This window comes from Eschscholzia californica, unplaced genomic scaffold, assembly GCF_041429995.1.
Source record: "Eschscholzia californica isolate CP2 unplaced genomic scaffold, dmEscCali1.0.p SCAF_5, whole genome shotgun sequence".
Lineage (NCBI taxonomy): Eukaryota > Viridiplantae > Streptophyta > Magnoliopsida > Ranunculales > Papaveraceae > Eschscholzia > Eschscholzia californica.
The window spans coordinates 46,728,726-46,749,477 of NW_028238472.1; the positions used below are offsets into that span (position 1 = coordinate 46,728,726).

The following is a 20,752-nucleotide window of genomic DNA, read 5'->3' on the forward strand; positions in this document are numbered from 1 at the left end:
AAGTTTCAATCACAAAAAAGTGTCTCGGTTCCATGGAAAACTTTTTTGTAACTATTTTATTTTCGTTAAAATTATTTCTCTGATATCAAACACAATCTAAATGTGATCGAGTTAGTAAATTTTATTTGAAATAACATATTTCATTTTTCTGATTTTTGAAGATACGACATATGTGGGATTCTCTAGATGAATGACTAGAGAGAAATTACCATAAATCATATAGGAATTAACAACTCGTACACTCCTGTTGAAGGGAGGAAACCATTTCCATCTATATAAGTATTTGCAGTGGAAGGACAATAATCAAATATATAATTTACTTTTGTTTTTGTTAAAAGAAGTATCTTACTGTCATTTTCTCTTTTCGTTTGCCACGACATTTAGAAATATTTCAAATGTCCTCATTTGACATTTTAGATTTGCAACATTCAATCGAATTTGGTAGACATTCTAAGAACATTTAAAATGTTGGAATTTGATGCCACTTATATATCAAGACATTTAAAATTAGGATTAAAAATAGAGTTAATTCCTATATGGCCCCCTACTTTGTGACCAGCTTCCTTTATGGCCCCCTTTTTTTCGTAAATTCAAATATGACCCCCTATTTTCATGGAAATGTCCTAACTACCCTTCCTTTAAATCTTTTTTCAAAATAAAATAAAAAAAACAAACATAATTCCACCTCACTTCCCTCTCCACCACTTATCTCTCTCCACCTCACCTCTCTTTCCAAATCATCTTTCTCTCTCTCCAACTCACCTTTTTCTCTCTCCACCTCACCTCTCTCTCTCTCCACCTCACTCTATCTTCTCCGATGAAGGTCGCCGGCCGGAAAATTTTCCGGCCGGCGACCTTCAACCTAAAAAAATAATTTTTTTTTTTTTTTACTCTCTCATCTCCCTCTCTCTCTAAAAACTCCGGCGAAGGGGGTTTCCCTTCGTCGGAGTATCTCCCTCTCTCTCTGTTCGTGAACAGAGCTGTTCACGAACAGAGATCTGTTCGTGCAGAGAGCTGTTCGTGAACAGATCTGTTCCCGAACAGGAGCTGTTCGTGAACAGCTCTGTTCACGAACAGATCCTCCGGCGAAGGGAAACCCCCTTCGCCGGAGTTTTTAGAGAGAGAGGGAGATGAGAGAGTAAAAAAAAAAAATTTTTTTTTTTTTTTGGGTTGAAGGTCGCCGGCCAGAAAATTTTCCGGCCGGCGACCTTCATCGGAGAAGACAGAGTGAGGTGGAGAGAGAGAGAGGTGAGGTGGAGAGAGAAAAAGGTGAGTTGGAGAGAGAGAAAGATGATTTGGAAAGAGAGGTGAGGTGGAGAGAGATAAGTGGTGGAGAGGGAAGTGAGGTGGAATTATGTTTGTTTTTTTTATTTTATTTTGAAAAAAGATTTAAAGGAAGGGTAGTTAGGACATTTCCATGAAAATAGGGGGTCATATTTGAATTTACGAAAAAAAGGGGGCCATAAAGGAAGCTGGTCACAAAGTAGGGGGGCATATAGGAATTAACTCTTAAAAATATCTCAAATGAAATGGGTTGGGCATGTGTGCCCTCACTGTCCAAAGATATCTAAAGAGAATTTAGTGAGAGCTTTTGTACCACTTTTATGGATCCAAATATCTGATTGCCCTTCCTCTCACACTAGTTCAACCCTAGTTTGATTTGTCACTCGTGACATCAGCATTTAGTCACTTTAGTTTGAATATGGTTTTCTTAAAGACGTTTGAATAAGGTTTGTGGGGAAGATTGTATATGGACTGAATTTGTGCTTTTGTTTTGAATATAATATGACTCCCACTTGGGAAAATCGAATAATTTTGAGTGCAAATTTTAGGTGGAAAATTAAATTTATGGTGGTGGGGGTGGGAAGATGAGAGGAGGAAGGAGATTAGACAAAAGAAAGTCATCAGCTGCCCTCGCCGACATCAAGAGCAAAATTTGGGAAAAATCTGATTTTATAACTTAGGTGTTTTTTCCTCCGACAAATTTTCTTTCCCCGAATCGCCCCAAGTGTCCATCAGATTAAAATAATTTTCACCGCAAATGCATATCCTTTTATATCATTCATATATTTGATGGAAGTATCAAAATACATTTTTACTCGGGAGCACTGGAGTTGTTTCAAAACTCCCTCAATCGATTTCTTCTGCTGTATTTCTATAAGTCATTTGGTGAACTAACCAATTTGTATTGTTAACCACTGAGTTAGTTTTGTATCGGAAAACAATGTCACATCAGTACCACAATCCAATTGCAATTTTGACACTCGCTGTAATTTCCAAGTATTTTTTTTTTAGACTCAACTAAACTCACATCTTTTCTTCAGCAGAGGACTTTATGTGCTTCTTTTGAAGTCAATGTGATTACAATTTTCTCCTTCGCTATCCGCCACAAACACTACTTTTTAAATTTGTAATCAATATGACTATAGTTTCCTCCTTCACCATTTCTCTCTAATTACAATCGATTACTAAAAGTTTCTTTGACGGCTCTCACACTGAACGATATTTTGTTAATATATAATTCTATTACATACTCAAACATCCACATTCTATGCCTAAATTCAATAAATCGTTTATTTCTTATAGGATTTTTCATTTTGTAGGTGGTATCAAACATCTCATCGGTCTCCATTCTCCCGAATTTAGCAATGGTTTATTAATTAGAATTCCCTTTCAAATCTTCTAGTAACTCAATCTCTATATATTCCTAGATTCTCCATGAATGCACAAAGAAGAGAAGAAGAACACCAAGTCTTTACTGCCACATTTTTCTTAACAATATGATAAAACTTCTTATTTATGTATGAAAATAAATTCGAAGTAAACAGAACACTGAATCAAGTTCACATTATCTAGTTCCCAAATCTTGAATGACCAAAGCCCAAACAGAATTCTATACACCACCCAAAAGGGCAGAAAGGCGTAACCTCGGACTATAAAATAGAGCCCTTTCGAGAGGCAGCTGCTGCTTTGACTACAGGTGCGGATCTGATGATGACACCTTCATTCGAACAACTTATTCAAGAAGAGGTTCTTTCTTTGATAAGTTCGGATGTGCATAATATCCAAATACTGAACCACGGATTAAATATAAGGAAAGACCGACCTTTTGTATTTTTGGTTCATAATTTTGTACAGTATGATCTCTTTCGGGTTGTAGTTTCTACATCAGTGTATAGATAAAATCTTCAATATGCTCCCAATTTCACTGAGAAAAAGGATTAGACCAGAGGAAGAGAAGTAAGTATTAAATCATCGAGTAGAAATATAAAATAACATTCCCGTAGAGAAAGTAATTTTCCTATAGAGAACACACTTAATGTTTACTTTGACCTATGTAATGCCTCTGAGTAATTGCTTTATTCATTTTCAGCAAACCACAAGCGATAGGCTAGACGGTTAGAAGTTCTCCGCGTCAGTGAAGAAAAAGATACTTGTTATGCTCAAAGAACGCCAAATGTGAGTGGACTTGGGAAAATATACACACATGGACAAATGGGATTTCTATGACCAAGTAAACTATATGTAGAAGGTCTTACTGTCTATTGGTTTTGAATTATATGCTTAAATAGGCGCACACCATGTCACCTTTCTGTCATTTGATTCAAGAAGACAACAGGGTAAGTACCTTTAAAAATTGTCCCAAGTATGTGATCCACTCGAACCTTATTTCGTTGATGTCAGCATCGTTGTATGTGGTCTTTATGAATTTCTGCAACAATAAAATAGTCAGACAGAATGACATACAAACAGACGCATAGACTTGTCAGCTATAAGATAGTTATTATACCTTGTTGGTTGATATAGGATTTGGGTGTTCTTCAATAATTTCTTTCATATACCTCATCACATAATACCCACATTCCCAATTACCCTTCTGCTTCGGAACAATCTGTATCATACACCATTCTCAGTTCATACATATATTTTAATTGTTCATATTCTCAGTAGGTAGAGTCTGGAGTTTTAACTACTTACCGACCAAGTTGGGTCTCCTACATTCTTAGTTCCTTTTGTCGATTCTTTTAACGCTTCCATGACGCTATAAAGATAGAAACACAAAATTAGAAACATAACAATATCTGAGGGCCCGACGGGCCGGCTAATCCGCCGAGATTCAAGATACACAGGTTGAGCCCTATAACATGCAACAGACTGGCTTTCTTGGCTCAGTCTGGACTTATTTTAATTGAGCTGCCTCACCTGATTGACACCCCTATATACATAGAAGTAGGTTAAGGAATTACCATTTTATGATTACATGATAATTATACCGCATTTCCTGCTGTAACGGGTCTAACAACCAAATTTGCTTACTTTTCAACCTTATTACCATCAAAATCCAATGTGAACTGCAATATAATCAACTAATTGTTAGACATAAGCTATGTAATAATCTCTTCAATACAAATGCTGGTTTAGTTTATGCTGTTCTTACTTCTTTAAAAAGGGAATGAATATAAACTCGCATTTTGCATTACTGAACCCTTGAAAAATTTCAGAACTCAAATCATCGGCATTTGTTGTACAAAGTCTGACAGGGTTTAAAAACCCAAACTTCTTTTCCTTCCCTTGGGATAAAATCTTCTCGCTTAAGAGCCTGAAAACATATAAGAGAGGATGTTGCACGATTAGAATTTTAAGGTGCGTAAGAAGTCTTAAAGTATCTCTGCAATATAAATAAAAATACCTTATGTAGAAGACAACATTAAGTAGAGATGCCTCTGAATAATTGCATATATAAGAAATATCCTCGAACGATAGATAAAAATCTACTTCGTTGGTATTGAAGACATCAACTCCAAGTTTTAATCGAATATCTTTACCAATTGCATCTAGCTGTGAAGATGCCCTGGCTAGAAATTTCTTGAACTCGTCTTTTGGTATAGTACATTTTTCAGTGCATATCTCAATGTTCACAGGTATAGTATCATCTTGAATATTATCAATAACATCATCGGGTGTTGGAGTTTTCAAGTCAGTTACCTTCTTTTTAAAAACACATTTTGATTCTATGTGTCCGAAAGTGTAGCAAATTGTGCACCTCAATGGTCTAAAATCATACTCTAACTTGAGTTGATAATCAGTTCCTCTCAGTGAAATGTTCCAGGACTCTATCAATGGTTTACTAGCATCCATTTGTATGCAAATCTTAGCGTAATCTAACCTCTCTCTGTTCTTTGTATTTTGATCGACATATAAGGGAATGCCTAACCCGCTCCCAACTTTACTAAGAAATGATGAAGACCAAAGTACAAGAGGTAAGTTATATATCTTTACCCATACTGGAATGGACTTCATCTCATATTTATCGAATTTCATTTTCCAATCCCATTTTATTAGAACCAACGATCTATGTACGATTTGCCACAGATTTGATGATTCAAGAACTCTTGTCTTATCTCCAACACAATCGAAACGAAACAAAAAATACCCATTCCCTAAAGTGAAAACAGAAACATTTCCTTCCACCGCCCAGAGTTTCCGAACCATCTCTTTGTCGACATTAAAGTGTTCCTCTTTTATTTCTTCCAAGAAATATCCTACTAGAGAGTCCTTCCATTCATCACATCCAATTTCGAGTTCTAGCTCGGTACATTCTATATGATGCTTTCCTTCTTTATAGCAAGGTTCAACATACTCGAGCTCACCACTCTTATTTGGGAGTCGGGCCTCAGTTTTTAGTCTGGGCACTATGTTCTCTCCTTCACTTGTAGAAACCTTTGCCTCTACAATTAAATCAGAACTAAGCATAGTATGGTCATTTTCTTCCCGTTTGATTGATGAACATGAAGTTTCTTCTGTTCCTGTTTCTGTTTTTGATGAAGTACAACTTAAATTATGAACCCCAATGTCAATTATTGTGATCCTCTCAGAATCATCAGGGTATGGTTTTTGAACCTCATGAACTTCACCGTCAAACTTAGCGCTTGCCTCGTCTAGAATTCTATCATCCTCTCTGTCTGTGGGTCTAGACTCTTTCACATTTGGAATCAAATTAACATGAGACATAGTACATGTATTGTCTTCCTCCTCCTCCTCAGTGGTTGCAGAAGCAACATGAATTGGAAAATCTGCAACCCAATTTCCAGAGGTTGCAGAAACAACTTCGGTTGATGTAGAACCGGCGGAAATAGTGATGGTGGAATTCGATCCGACTATAAATGTGTAGTACGGCTCGATTGAAGAAGGGAGTGGCTTCACTGAAGTCTCGCCTTCAAGAATAGACACAACTTCAGACATACTAGGCCTCAATGTGGGATCATCAACCAAACACCACATCGCCAAATTCATCACCGTTCTTGCTTCTTCAACTGAAATGTTAGTTTTCATGTCTTCATCTATGAGTTCTACAAGATCTCCCTTCTTTAACGATGAAATTGCCTGCCACATTGAAATGTTAGTTTTCATGTCTTCGGTTATTTATTATTCGGGTGGAAGGTTGAACATTTATTATATTACTTTACCAATTCTTGAAGTGTGTATGTCTGATTATAAGAATAGACTTTCTTTCCAGACATAAGTACAAGTGTCAATAATCCAAAACTATATACATCTGCCTTCGCAGTTACAATACCATCACGAACATATTCAGGGGCCATGTATCCACTGCATATGAAGTAAAATATAAATTAAACTAACGAATTCTCTCTAGGATTTGAAATTGAAACGATGTGAAGGCAACTCAATTAGTAAAATATTTACAATGAAGTACTTTTAACTCACTGTGTTCCTGCAATGCGATCAACGACGACTTTTTCTTGGCAATGCATAGACAATCCAAAATCGGAGATCTTGGGGTTAAGAATCTCATCAAGCAAAATATTTGAAGATTTAATATCTCTATGAACAATATTGAGTTCATGTAAGTAAGCAAGACCCTTTGCTATGCCAATGCAAATCCTAAACCTGGTTTCCCAATCAAGTCTACTTTTCAAATTCTTTTCATCTTTATCTGCCCAAGAAATCAAATCAGATTTCCAGAAAATACATATGCAACTTGGAAATTAAATGTAAATACTAATATGCAACTTGACAAAAGAAAATACATACGCCCATTCAACGTAGAGCTCCCCTTCCACAGAGCACCTATGTTTATTCTTTTGAAGAAACTTCATTGATGGAGGTTCTCCATAGATGAGAGGAGCGTAGATGAAAAGGGAAGAGAAGAAACAAATACGAGAGACAAAAAGGAAGAGAATAGAAAAAGGGTATAATTGGAAATGAAAAAATAGACGTAACATTCTCTTAACAGAATAGGTACAGTAAGGGTCAAAACTGAAACTGGTCAAATGTAGGGGCCAAACGGGTGAACATACCCTTTTATAAATAAGATAGAAAAAAGAGAAGAAAAGCCCAAAGAAGGCTAGTCGTCGGCCCTAACCAACCCTCTCTTTTTCCCATATCTCCTTACTCCTCTCTTCTTTCTCTTAAGTCTCTTGTTCCTTCCTCCTCTTTCCTCTTCTTCCCGTCTCTCCTTTCTCTCTTCTATCTTTTTAACCTTCTTTCTTTGTTTAACTTGAAACAATCCAAAGAAAATTTTCGGGAGAGGGCAGAGGAGTAGGGTGACCACTCCTATCTCCTTCTCACACTCACTCTCGAGCCATCCCTCTATTAATCTCTAGCCCTCTCTTTTTATTGGTGAACTAACAGAACAGTTAGTTGGGCTTATATGTCAAAATGTGGGACCAACCGAGCCGTTGATCGAATGCTAAAAAGAGGGTGATACTATTCCATGATATGTCAATGGCATAATGATGCAACAATAACAACACTCCCCTACAACACACATTCAATGTTTACTTTTCTCATACCAGATCTTGATGATTTGTAAATGACATTCACAGATCTTAGTTAATGACAGCAAAAAATGTTTGTGAGAAAAAAGAGGAAAAGGAAATCTGATCTATTACCAGATGATAAAACATTATCAAGACCACCATTCTGCATGTACTCATATACTAGTAGGTTGTTCCTCTTCTCCCTGCAACTTCCATATAACTTAATAATATTTGAGTGTATCAGATTCGGGAGAATAGTTTCTTCCGTTGCAAATTCTGAAACTCCCTGACAAGATTTTTCAGAAAGTTTTTTCACTGCAATTGTCGTTCCATCCGGGAGAATACCCTGTATAACCAAATTACTTTTACGGATATGTATATGTATATATTGGTAGAGAGAGAGATGGACAACTTGGCAAAGAAGTTTTATAGAAATAGACCTTGTAAACTGTTCCGAAACCACCTTGTCCGATCTTGTTTTCAACATTGAAATTCCGAGTAGCATCTTTTATCAATCTTACACTGAAATATGTAGATCTTCCAGTTCCCTCTTGGGCTTCAAGTTTCAAGAGTTAAAATTCAGTTACAACACAGTTGAAAGCAGAATAAATCTTTGTTAAATAAAGCTAAATCAAGCGATTCCCCTACTTGACCTTCTATTTTTTAATTTTGAAATTCTTAAAACATCTTCGAGACTGAAATGAATACCTCCATAGACTAAGATTTTAGGTGCAAGATGGAATATCTTCCAGGGTAGATTCCCAAAGCCACCTTTCTTCTTCCCCGCGCGTTTTCGTTCATTATAAAGTTCAAGTTCACCACCACCACCACCGCCACCATCACCACCATTATGATCTTCATCAACATTATTTGCACAAATAGTACTGGAATTTTGTCGATCGAAACATATTGTCCATGTTTTTGTAAAATTTTGGGTCATCCCATCAAAATAGTTGCTTCTTGGAGGTTCTGGTTCTTCAATTTCAAACAATAAAAGAAATATAGGTTATTTTCCACACCAACTTAAAATAGAGAAATCAAGAACATGAAAAGAAGAGAGTGTAACAGAGAAAGATATCTGACCTTCATCTGGTACTATTTTTGGTCCAATTATTACCATCACTACTGCCTGCTGCTACTACTACTACTCAAATGCTGGAAAGCAGAATATCAGAAAGCAGGAAAGAACCCAAAAACATACCCCAAGAACAGATTTAGTTGCTAATTGAAACAAGTATTCATGAAATTTCAGATGAAGCTTTTAACCCAAGAAGAGATTTAGCTGCTAATTTAATAAGAAATGAAGATGAGAAGATTGAAACAAGAATTCATGAAATTTCAGATGAAGCTTCTGATCAAGCAAAATGTACCCCAAGAAGAAATACTCAGATAGAAATATATCATAAAAAGGTAGAAACTAGAGAAAGAAGCAGGAAGGTTCACCCCAATTCAATTTCAACCATTCAAAATTTCACAAGACTTGACTTTTTCCCACATACAGCAGTCAATGACCACATCTTTAAGAACAAGATTGCAATTTTAAACTATTTTCAAACTATTTTCAAACGTATTATAAAAATTTCATTCATATAAACAAATATTCTGAAGAAAGTAACAATCAGTCGTTATTACAATTTCGAAAAATTCAACTCACAAACCCGTAGACAAGTCATACTGCATTTAAGTAGCACTTGTGATCTCAACTATTTAGACATAAGAACTTTCTTTCCAATAAGAATCAGACGAAATGATTTACCAAAGACATTCTTAGACTAAAAGTTCATCATGAAACAACAAAGGTCATAAAGAAAGGGAAATAAAAAATTATAATCTGAATTGACAAAAGCAATCAGGCAAAGCAGATCCAATTCCATTTCCAAAATCATCTCTATGTGCCTTCCACAGTGCTTCAACCAATTCCTTACCTTCCAAACCCAGTTTTGAACATACACTTATACTCAAGAACTGGAAATTTGAACCAACACAAACATTTATCTTGCTGCAGGTGATGCTCTGATGGAAATCGACGGGTTTAAATCAATGTATACCAACATATAAACCATCAGTACTTTTCAGTGGCGAAGATTTCACTGACATGCACGGAAAAACATAAGCTGCTATTACGTTTTGATGGCTAAGACTACACCTCCTAAGTTTATCTCCAAGAATTGAGATATAGAACTGTCCGTGTCCGGTGGGCTCGGGTTATACCTTTGAATACCTACAAAGTTTAGTTTATTTTGCTTATCTATTTAACCTTTTCTCCCCAATTACAATAGATATCTGAAAGTTACTTAGACATGTCAAGATTTACTTCTATTGCAGACTCACACATCACGATTTTAAGCCTAAACTCATTAAATCGTTTATTCTTTTTATTTAGGATTTTTCATTTTCTAGGTGGTACCAGTTGATTGAGAAACTTAAACATCTCATCGATCTCCAATCTCCTGAATGTAGCAATGGTTTATTAATTAGAATCATTTCTATTTCAAATCTCAAGTAACCAAATCTCTATATATTCGTAGAGTCTCCATTAATGCATAAAGAAGAGAAGAGGAGCACCAAGTCTTCGCTGCCACATTTTTCTAAACAAACGATAATACTTCTTATTTATGTACGGAAATAAATTTGAAGTAAACAGAAAACTGAATGAAGTTCAGATTATCTAATTCCCGAAATTTGAATGACCAAACCCCAAACTTTTATACACGACCCAAAAGGGCAGAAAGGAGCCACCCCCGGAATATAAAATAGATCCCTCCTAAGGCAGCCGCGGCTTTGACTACAGGTGTGGATCTGATGACGACAATTTCATTCGAACAAAACTTATTCAAGAGAGGTTCTTTCTTTGAAAAGTTGGGATGTGCATAATATACAAATACTGAACCAAGGATAAAATATAGGGAAAGACCGACCATTTGTATGTTCTGTTCATAATCTTCGTATAATATGATCTCTTTCAGGTTGTAGTTTCTGCATCAGCGTATAGATAAATCTTCAATATGCTCCCTATTTTACTGGGAAAAAGGATAACCAGAGGATTAAAGGTAAAATATTAAATTTTCGAATGGAAACATAAAATAACATTCCCTTGGAGAAAGTAATAGTTTTCTATAGAGAGCATTTAACTTTACCTTGACCTATGTGATGCCTCTGTGTACTTCCTTTATTCATTTAAACTGAACCACAAGTGATAGGCTTGTCAGTTAGACGTTCTCCACGTCAATGAAGAAAAAGATACTATTTAGGCTCAAAGAACGTCAAATGTGAGTGGGCTTAGGAGAATAGATTCACATGGACAAAGGGGAATGTTATGACCAAGTAAATTATATGTAGAAGGTTTTACTGTCTATTGGTTTTGAATTGAACGCTCAAATAGGCCCAGGACCTTTCACCTTTCTCATTTGATTCAAGAAAACAAGAGGGGAGGTACCTTTAAAAAATGTCCCAAGTATGTGATCCACTCGAATCTTATTTCGTCGATGTCAGCATCGTTGTATGTGGTCTTTATGAATTTCTGCAACAATAATAAGCCACACAATGTGTTGGTAGATATATATTTAAATATAGTGAGACATAGACTTGTCAGCTATAAGATAGTTATACCTTGTTGGTTGATATAGGATTAGGGTGTTCTTCAATGATTTCTTTCATATACCTCATCACATAATACCCACATTCCCAATTACCCTTCTGTTTTGGAACTATCTGTTTCAAACACCATTCTCAGTTTATATATATATATATATTTTAATTATTCAAATTTCACAGTAGTTTGAGTCTGGAGTTTTTACTACTCACCGACGGGAAACACCAGGTTGGGTCTCCTACATTCTTAATTCCTTTTGTCGATTCTTCTAACGCTTCCATAACGCTATAAAGATAGAAACACAAAATTAGAAACATAACAACATTCGAGGGCCCGACAGGCTAATCCGCAGGGATTCAGCATACACAGGTCTCAAACATGCAACAGACTGGCTTTCTTGGCTCAGTCTGGACCTATTTCAATCAAGCTGTCTGACCCGATTGACACCCTATACAGGTAGGTTAAGGAATTACCTGTTCATGATCACATGACGACCATATCGCATTTCCTGCTGTAACGGGTCCAACCACCAAATTTTCATACTTTTCGACCTTATTACCATCAAAATCCAATGTGAACTGCAATATGATCAGTTAATTGTCAGACATAAGCTATGTAATAATCTCTTCAATATAAATGCTGGTTTAGTTTATGCTGTCCTTACTTCTTTAAATAGGGAATGAATATAAACTCGCATTTTGAATTACTCAACCCTTGTAAAATTTCAGAACTCAAATCATCGGCGTTTGTTGTACAAAGTCCAACAGGGTTTAAAAACCCAAACTTCTTTTCCTTCCCTTGGGATAAAATCTTCCCACTTAAGAGCCTGAAATCATACATGAGAGAATGTTGCACGATTAGAGTTTTAAGGTGCGTAAGAAGTAAGTATTAAAGTGTCTCTGCAACATAAATAAGAGTACCTTAAATAGAAGACAACATTAAGTAGAGATGCCTCTGAATAATTGCATATATAAGAAATATCCTCGAACGGTAGATAAAAATCTACGTCTTCGTTGGTATTGAAGACATCGACTCCAAGGTTTAATCGAATATCTTTGCCAGTTACATCTAGTAGTGAAGATGCTCTGGCTAGGAATTTCTTAAACTCATCTTTTGGTGTAGTACATTTTTCAGTGCATATCTCATCATTCACAGGTATAATATCATCTTGAACATTGTCAATAACATCATGCTCATTAATGCACAAAGCATTGTCATCGGGTGTTGGAGTTTTCGAATCAGTTATGTTCTTTTTTAAAACACAGTTTGATTCTATGTGCCCGAAAGTGTAGCAAATCGAGCACCTCAATGGTCTAAAATCATACTCTAACTTGAGTTGATAATCAGTTCCTCTCAGTGAAATATTCCATGACTCTAGCAATGGTTTACTAGCATCCATTTGAATGCAAATCTTAGCGTAATCTAAGCTCAGTCTGTTCTTTGTTTTTTGATCAATATATAAAGGAATGCCTAACCCGCTCCCAACTTTACTAAGAAATGACGAAGACCAAAGTACAAGAGGTAAGTTATATATCTTTACCCATACCGGAACGGATTTCAACTCATATTTATCGAATTTCATTTTCCAATCCCATTTCATTAAAACCAACGATCTATGCACGATTTGCCAAAGATCTGATGATTCAAGAACCCTTATCTTATCTTCAACACAATCGAACCGAAACAGAAAACATCCATTCCCTAAAGTAAAAACACAAACATTTCTTTTCACTGCCCAGAGTTTCCGAATCATCTCTTTCTCGACATTGAAGTGTTTCTCATCTATATCATCCAAGAAATATCCTACTAGAGAGTCCTTCCATTCATCACATCCAATTTCGAGTTCTTCTTCTGTACATTCTATATGATGCATTCCTTCTTTATAACAAGGTTCAACATACTCGAGCTCACCACTTTCATGTTGAGGTCGGCCCTTAGCTTTGAATCTGGGCTGTACGCCCTTCTCTCCTCCAGAACTAAACACAGTATGAACATTTTCTTCCTCTTTGAATGACGAACATGGAATATCGCCGGGGTATGGTTTCAGATATTGAACCTCATGAACTTCACCCTCAAACTTGGCATTTGGCGGGTCTAGAATTCTGCCATCCTCCCCGTGTGTGGATCTGGACTCTTTCAGACTTAAAATCTGATGAACACGAGACACAGTACATGTATTATCTTCCTCCTCAGTGGTTGCGGAAGCAACATGAACTGGAAAATCTGCAACATGATTTCCAGAGGTTGCAGAAACAACCTCGTCTGATGTAGAAACGTCGGAAGTAATGATGGTGGAATCATCAAATGAGTAGTACGATCCAAATGGAGAAGGGAGTGGCTTCATTGAAGTCTTGCCTTCAAGAATAGACACAAGTTCAGACATACTAGGCCTCAATAAGGGATCATCAACCATGCACAACATTGCCAAATTCATCACCGTTGTTGCTTCTTCAACTGAAATGTTAGTTTTCATGTCTTCATCTATGAGTTCTAAGAGACACCCCTTCTTTAACGATGAAACTGCCTGCCACAATGGAATGTTAGTTTTCATGTCTTCAGTTTTGGGTGGAAGGTTGAGCGTATATGTTTTTTACTTTACCAATCTTTGAAGTGAGTATTCAGGGTCTAAATAAGAATAGGCTTCCTTTCCAGACATAAGTTCAAGTGTTAATACTCCAAAGCTATATACATCTGTTTTCGCACTTAAGATACCATCAAAAGCATATTCAGGGGCCATGTATCGACTGCATATGAAGTAAAATGCAAATTAAAGGAAAGAATTCTCCAAGTGTTATTACTCAAGAGATCATCATTTAGATGATGCACAATATTCAAATTTTACCTAGTTCCACAAATATAAGGATTTGAAATTGAAATACTTTATAATGAAGTACTTTTTACTCACGAAGTTCCTACAATGCGATCAACCACGACGTTTCCTTGGCAATGCATAGACACTCCAAAAGCACAGATCTTGGGGTTAAGACTCTCATCAAGCAAAATAGTTGAAGATTTAATATCTCTATGAACAATATTGTGTTCATGTAAGTAAGCAAGACCCTTTGCTATGCCAATGCAAATCTTAAACTTGGTTTCCCAGTTAAGTCTCCTTTTCGAATTCTTTACATCTTTATCTGTCCAAGAAAATCAAATCAGATTTCCAAAATTTCACGAAAGGCATAATATTTCCAAACGTAAACTAAGATACTAATGGTCTGTTTGGATGAATGAATCATGAATCCGTGGATTCATTAGTCTACATGATTTTCTTTAGTTTGTTTCGTAACCAGTACAAATTTTAGACTTACGAACCCTTAGGATTCAAGAGCTCTAAGATTTTTCGTAGTCAAATAGACTAAGGAATCTTGAATCCTACCATCCCAATTTTAGTAGGAATCTTACCTAGGAATCCTGCAACCAAACGAGTTGCAAATGTAAATTGACAAAAGATAAAAAAATATAAACTCATTATTATTTTCTTGAGGAAAAGAAGAATATATCAGTTCAATTAGGACCATACAAAATTCTGTTACAATATGGACCAAACACGAACAAGTTAACATCAAATAGGACTGAAACATAAAAATTCATAAGTAGGGGGTCAGGAGCGAAGCAGCTAACAAGTGTGCGTCCTTATTAAAGATTCTGTTGCAATAACTTAGTTCCACGTGCTTTTCATGCACTCTTTGACGCAGGCTCTCTATATCCCTAATCAATCGCCACGGAACATCTGATCCAACGATGGAGATGAGGGTTATCAGGACCCTAGCGTCGCCTTCCATTAAAAAGCCTTCAAACCCTAATTCCTCCGCCAGTTCCATGTTGGGTTACGATATTACCTAGTGTTGTTAGCGGAATCTCAAACATCATATGTTTAACACTAGGGTTCCCAGGATCATATACATGAACTAACTATGAACTAGAATGGAAAGAAGATTACCTTAATCACTTTTCCACGAACTAAATTCCGACCAGTATTCGGAAGATAAGAGCTCCAAGTGTAGCTCTTCTACTTGGGACACCGAATGGATAACTTAAACTTCCTCCTTCGAGTCAGCTAGGACCTTCTTGAAGGTTGGGATGAAGAACTCCTTCTTCTTGACTAGATAGTTATGAGAGACTCTCTCTCTTTCTTTTAAACAGCTCTCTCTCTCTCTCTCGCTCTCTGAGTAGAGAATGTGTTTCTGACTTAAGCAACTGAGTTGGCTTTTAGGTTTTCTAACCTGGTCCTTATATAGAAGTCCTAATAAGAGTTTCACTCAAATTAGGATTCATGAAGACCACATAAGGCGTATTTCCCAAAATACCCTTTTAGGCATAATTAGGGTTTCTCCATGATGTGGCTGACAAGAGTAGCCCTCCATGAGCTTGGCCTGGCCGGCCCACTCATCATACCCGGCCATACAAATGGCCGGGACCTTGCCCTGGTCGGACATCACATGGCCGACCCACCTTTAGCCTTTTCGGGCCTCCCTTTCGGACCCGGTTGTGTCTGTCTTTGTCTGGACTCCTTCCGAACCAATTGGACTTATCAATAGTGGATCTAATCCATCTATTTGCCAGTCTCCCACTAGTCAATTCTCTCTGCTCAAACCACCATTCTTTGTGAAACCTGTTGTAGGATCCAGTCTATGTTAGCTGCAAATTACCGAAGTGATCCGACGATCGTAAACGGCTTCTAGCTAAGCATTACGACCCCTAATTCGACCGAACTTGACGATCTTCCGTATAAGGTCATCATTATCCTATGAGTGAAATCATACGCATTGCCATCTTGGTATAAGGACACTCCTTCGGAAGGACATTCCTTCTGACTGTGATACTATATCCTTCATTCCGTTCCACGACGAAACCCTTGCATCTCACTGTTGATGGGTGATTGTGGATGGATTATTCTAGCTTTTGAACCTATGATTACACCTTATTATTAAAAAAAATAAAAAAATATCGACTCTATCATCGTCGTGATACGGAAAGGGTCGCACAGGATTAGATGGACCAGTTTTGTTGGTGGACTAACAGAACTATTTTTTATTTATTTTTTTGGAAATTGACTACTATCTATGATAGTCATTCTATTGGCATTGATACATCAAAGATGTGATAAGCACAATAATTGCCGAATTCAAACTCTTACAAAGAACGAACCTCTAGCCCAACTAAATTATGGCCTAAAGCCTAACAACATTATTTATACCTTAATAACTCAAGTTCAATAAACCATGGAAACCACCTCCGGGAATCGAACTTGGGACCTCCAGGATTTTGGAGTTTCAATCAACACAATGGACCACTTAGGCAACCAATTTTGACACTAACAGAACAATAAGTTAGGGATAATTTGTCAAAATGTGGGACCAAACGGGCCATCAATGAAATGATAAAAAGGGGATGATGGAGTCCCATAATATGTCAATGGCATAATGACGCAACAATAATGTTGTTGGCCTTTAGGGCATATTCTAGTTGGGCTATAGGCCCGGTCCTGTTAGTCTTTGAGTGGGCGGTTATCGAGCTTATCACATCTATGATTTATCAAGTGCCAAATGTAACGACATACGTAGATCGCAGTCGACTTCCAAAAAAAAAAAAAAAAAACATCACTCGCCTACAACCTTTTACACACCAGATCTTGATGATTTGTGTATGTCATTCACAGATCTTAGTTAACGAGTTGAAGAAACATTCTTGGAAAAAAGAAGAAAAGAAAATCTGATCAATTACCTGATGAAAAGTAATTAGCAAGGTCACCATTCTGCATGTACTCATATACTAGAAGGTAGTTACTCTTCTTCATGCAACTTCCGTACAACTTAATAATATTTGGGTGTATCAGAGTCGGAAGAATAGTTTCTTCAGTCTCAAATGCTGAAAATCCCTCTGGAGATATTATAAAAAGTTTTTTCACCGCAATTGTCGTTCCATCCGGGAGAATACCCTGTATAATCAAAATTATATTATCATTCATATATATATATATAGAGAGAGAGAGAGAGATGGACAACTAGTAAAGGAGGTATATAGAAAACTGACCTTGTAAACTGATCCAAAACAACCTTGCCCGATTTTATTTTCACGATTGAAATTCTGAGTAGCATCTTTTATCAATCTTAAACTTAAATATGTAGATCTTCCAGACCCCACTTGGTCTTCAAGTTTCAAGACTAAAAATTCAATTAAAACATAATTGAAATCAGAATAAACCTTTATTAAATAAAGTTAGATCAACTCCTTTTGGAAATTCTCCTACTTCACCTTCTATCTTTTTAATTTTGAAATTTTCAAAACATCTTTGAAAACTGAAATAAATACCTCCATAGACTATGATTTTGGGTGCAGGATGGAAGATCTTCCAGGGTAGATTTCCAAACCCACCTCTCTTCTTCCCCTCATGATTACTTTCATTATGAAGTTCAAGTTCACCGCCACTATCACCACCACCATTACCATCATTACCATCACCGTCGCCACCACCAACACTACCATCACCCCTACCATTATGATCTTCATCAACATTATTTGCAGAAATAGTATTGGAATTTTGGCGGTCCAAACATATTGTCCATGTTTTTGTAAAATTTTGGGTCATCCCATCAAAATACTTGCTCCTTGGAGGTTCTGGTTCTTCAATTTCAAACAATAAAAGAAATATAGGTTATACTTCCAGAACAACTTAAGATAGAGAAATCAAGAACATGAAAAAAAGAGAGTGTAACAGAGAAAGATATCTGACCTTCATCTGGTACTATTTTTGATCCAATTATTACCATCACTACTGCCTGCTGCTACTATTATTACCACTCAAATGCTGGAAAACAGAATACTAGAAAGCAGGAAAGAACCCAAATTTACCCCGAGAACAGACAGATTTAGCTGCTAATTTAATAAGAAATGAAGATAGAAACAAGAATTCATGAAATTTCAGATGAAGCTTCTGATCATGCAAAATGTACTCCTAAGAAGAAATACTCAGATAGAAATATATCATAAAAAGGTAGAAACTAGAGAAAGAAGCAGGAAGGTTCACCCCAATTCAATTTCAACCATTCAAAATTTCACAAGACTTTGACTTTTGCCCACATACAGCAGACAGTGACAACATCTTTAAGAACAAGATTGCAATCTTTAATTTTAAAACTATTTTCAAAGATATTATAGACTTGAGTTGATAATCAGCTCCTCTCAGTGAAATGTTCCATGCCTCTAGCAATGGTTTACTTGCATCTATTTGTATGCAAATCTTAGTGTAATCTAACCTCTCTTTGTTCTTTGTTTTTTGATCTGACATATAAAGGAAAGCCTACCCCGCTCCAAACTTTACTAAGAAAAGAAGAAGGCCAAAGTATAAGAGCTAAATTATATATCTTTACCCATACCGGACGAAATTCATCTCATATTTATCGAATTTCATGTTCAAATCCCATTTCATTAGAACCAACGATCTATGTATGAATCGACAAAGAATCGGAAAAGAAAATATCCACTCCCTAGAGTGATAACAGAAACATTTCCTTTCACTGCCTAGAGTTTCCGAACCATCTCTTTGTCGACATTGAAGTGTATCTCATCTATCTAAATATCCTACAAGAGAATACTTCCATTCATCACAACCAGTTTCGAGTTCTTGTTCTGTACCGTCTATATGATGCCTTCCTTCTTTGTAACAAGGTTCAACATACTCGAGATCACCACTGGCGTTTGGTGTTCGGGTCTTAGTTTTGAATCAGGGCACTAAACACAGTATGAAAATTTTCTTCCTTTTTGATTGATGAACATGAAGTATCCACTGTTTCTGATGAAGTATTACTTAAATTATGAACCCCAATTTCAGTTACTGTGATGATCTCAGAATAGCCACGGGGTATGGTTTCAGATATTGAACCTCATGAACACGAGACTCTTTCACATTTGAAATCACATTAACACGAGACGTAATACATGTATCCTCTTCCTCTTCAGTGGTTGCAGGAGCAACATAAACTGGAAAATCTGCAACCTGATTTAGAAACGTCGGAAATAGTGATAGACTGATACTGGAGTCAAATCCAACTCTAGATGAGTAGTACGATCCAAGTGGAGATGGGAGTGGATTCATAGAAGTCTTGCCTTCAAGAAAAGACACAACTTCAGACATACAAGGCCTCATGTGGGATCATAAAAAATGCATAGCAACTTAAAACATCTCATTGATCTCCAATGTGACGCCCCAAGCCCTAGCAGTTGTCGATATTGTCCCCGCTTTTTGCACCTCACACAAGTACAGGGTTTCGTTCTTGGCGAAGGCTCCACGAGCCCCCCAAAAGGCCTCCACACTTACCAAGCTTGAGCGTAAATCTATAGATAAGGCTCTGGACACTTTCGTGAGCTATGTGGGACTATCACAATCCCCCCACCCTCAGTGAAGAGCCGTCCTCGACTCTAATACCACTTGTAAAAGCCTTAGCATGAGTTCCTGTTGAGCTTCTCTTTATGGCCATGTAGTCTAGGAGCTCCTCTAAGCTATGTAATAAATAATGATAGTTCCTCGAGTTCCATGACTCCATCACACATGCTAAAGCTTATTCATATCGGGACAAAGCAACAGACTCGCGATTACAATTATAACCTGTTTTTCAATGTTTCTCAGCTCATCTTGAATCTTTTCTCTCTTGCTCATTAAGGGCGTGAGCATTGCAGAGGGATTGGATGAGCTTCTTTGTCCTGAAAAGGAAAGTAAACACATAGTCGCAAAAAGAGTTCGCCTCTACTTTAAATGGGAGAAACTAAGTTACTCGACAAAAAAATAATTTGATTTTCTTCCTGTCAAAGCTATCTTAGGGTTCCATTTCTGCTTGAAACTTTGAATGTCGAAAAGGACTTTGCATTAAAATATTCTCTTCACTTAGCAAGAGTAATAACACGCAAAAATCCCTCGTTTCGTGGAACCTCTTAGACCCCTTTTATGATGCTGCAAAAGCCTATAAAAATGGATTAAAAACAATATCAGTTCTGAAACCCGAAAGATAAATACTCTTAAAGACACAATTCTTTTCGAAAAGAAGTCAAGATAATTATGTATCAAATTATTAGTTTATTTTATGCATTTTGGCTTTTGCTTAGCTAGGTACTTGCATGAAATTAAACTTATAGATGCTTGGTCTCTATTAGTGGAATGAAATGCTCAAAAGTGGGAACCATAACAGCTAAAAATTGAAAGTTCTAACTTCTGATTATTCTGACAACAACTTTAGGCAAAATACAGTGTTTAAATTTGTATATTTATAAAAGGTCAAATGAAGAAAATTTTGGAACTGTGAATTTTCAAAATAACTAATAGAAAGTAACCCCCATTAGAGTTGAACATTGAGCAATCACAGAAAAAATTATGCCCTAAAAATCA

At 36.6% G+C, this 20,752-nt stretch overlaps 1 protein-coding gene across 1 annotated transcript; it reads right to left on the minus strand.

Moving 5' to 3' along the window:
- Positions 1-2,766: 2,766 nt before the first annotated feature.
- LOC147539819 (uncharacterized) lies at positions 2,767-20,330 on the minus strand. Its single transcript, XM_086643177.1, has 26 exons — positions 18,695-20,330; positions 18,107-18,624; positions 17,686-17,997; positions 17,407-17,537; positions 17,098-17,311; positions 14,279-14,507; positions 13,973-14,117; positions 12,294-13,897; positions 12,038-12,199; positions 11,847-11,951; positions 11,586-11,658; positions 11,391-11,492; positions 11,218-11,301; positions 9,707-9,794; positions 8,490-8,756; positions 8,222-8,337; positions 7,914-8,127; positions 6,727-6,949; positions 6,468-6,609; positions 4,691-6,384; positions 4,439-4,600; positions 4,248-4,352; positions 3,979-4,042; positions 3,791-3,892; positions 3,629-3,712; positions 2,767-3,208 (listed from the first exon to the last, which is right to left on the minus strand). The coding sequence occupies exons 2-26, from the start codon at positions 18,141-18,143 to the stop codon at positions 3,206-3,208; spliced, it is 6,462 nt and encodes a 2,153-aa protein (XP_086499303.1). The 5' UTR covers positions 18,144-18,624; positions 18,695-20,330; the 3' UTR covers positions 2,767-3,205.
- Between the last annotated feature and the right edge of the window lie 422 nt (positions 20,331-20,752).

Coding starts and splice junctions, on each gene's coding strand:
- LOC147539819 (XM_086643177.1), bottom strand. CDS start 18,143: ATGGTAATAATTGGATCAAAAATAGTACCAGATGAAG. Junction 8,338..8,489: donor TAAAATCTTAGTCTATGGAG/GTATTCATTTCA, acceptor TGAAACTTGAAG/CCCAAGAGGGAACTGGAAGA. Junction 4,043..4,247: donor TATCATGTAATCATAAAATG/GTAATTCCTTAA, acceptor CTATCTTTATAG/CGTCATGGAAGCGTTAAAAG.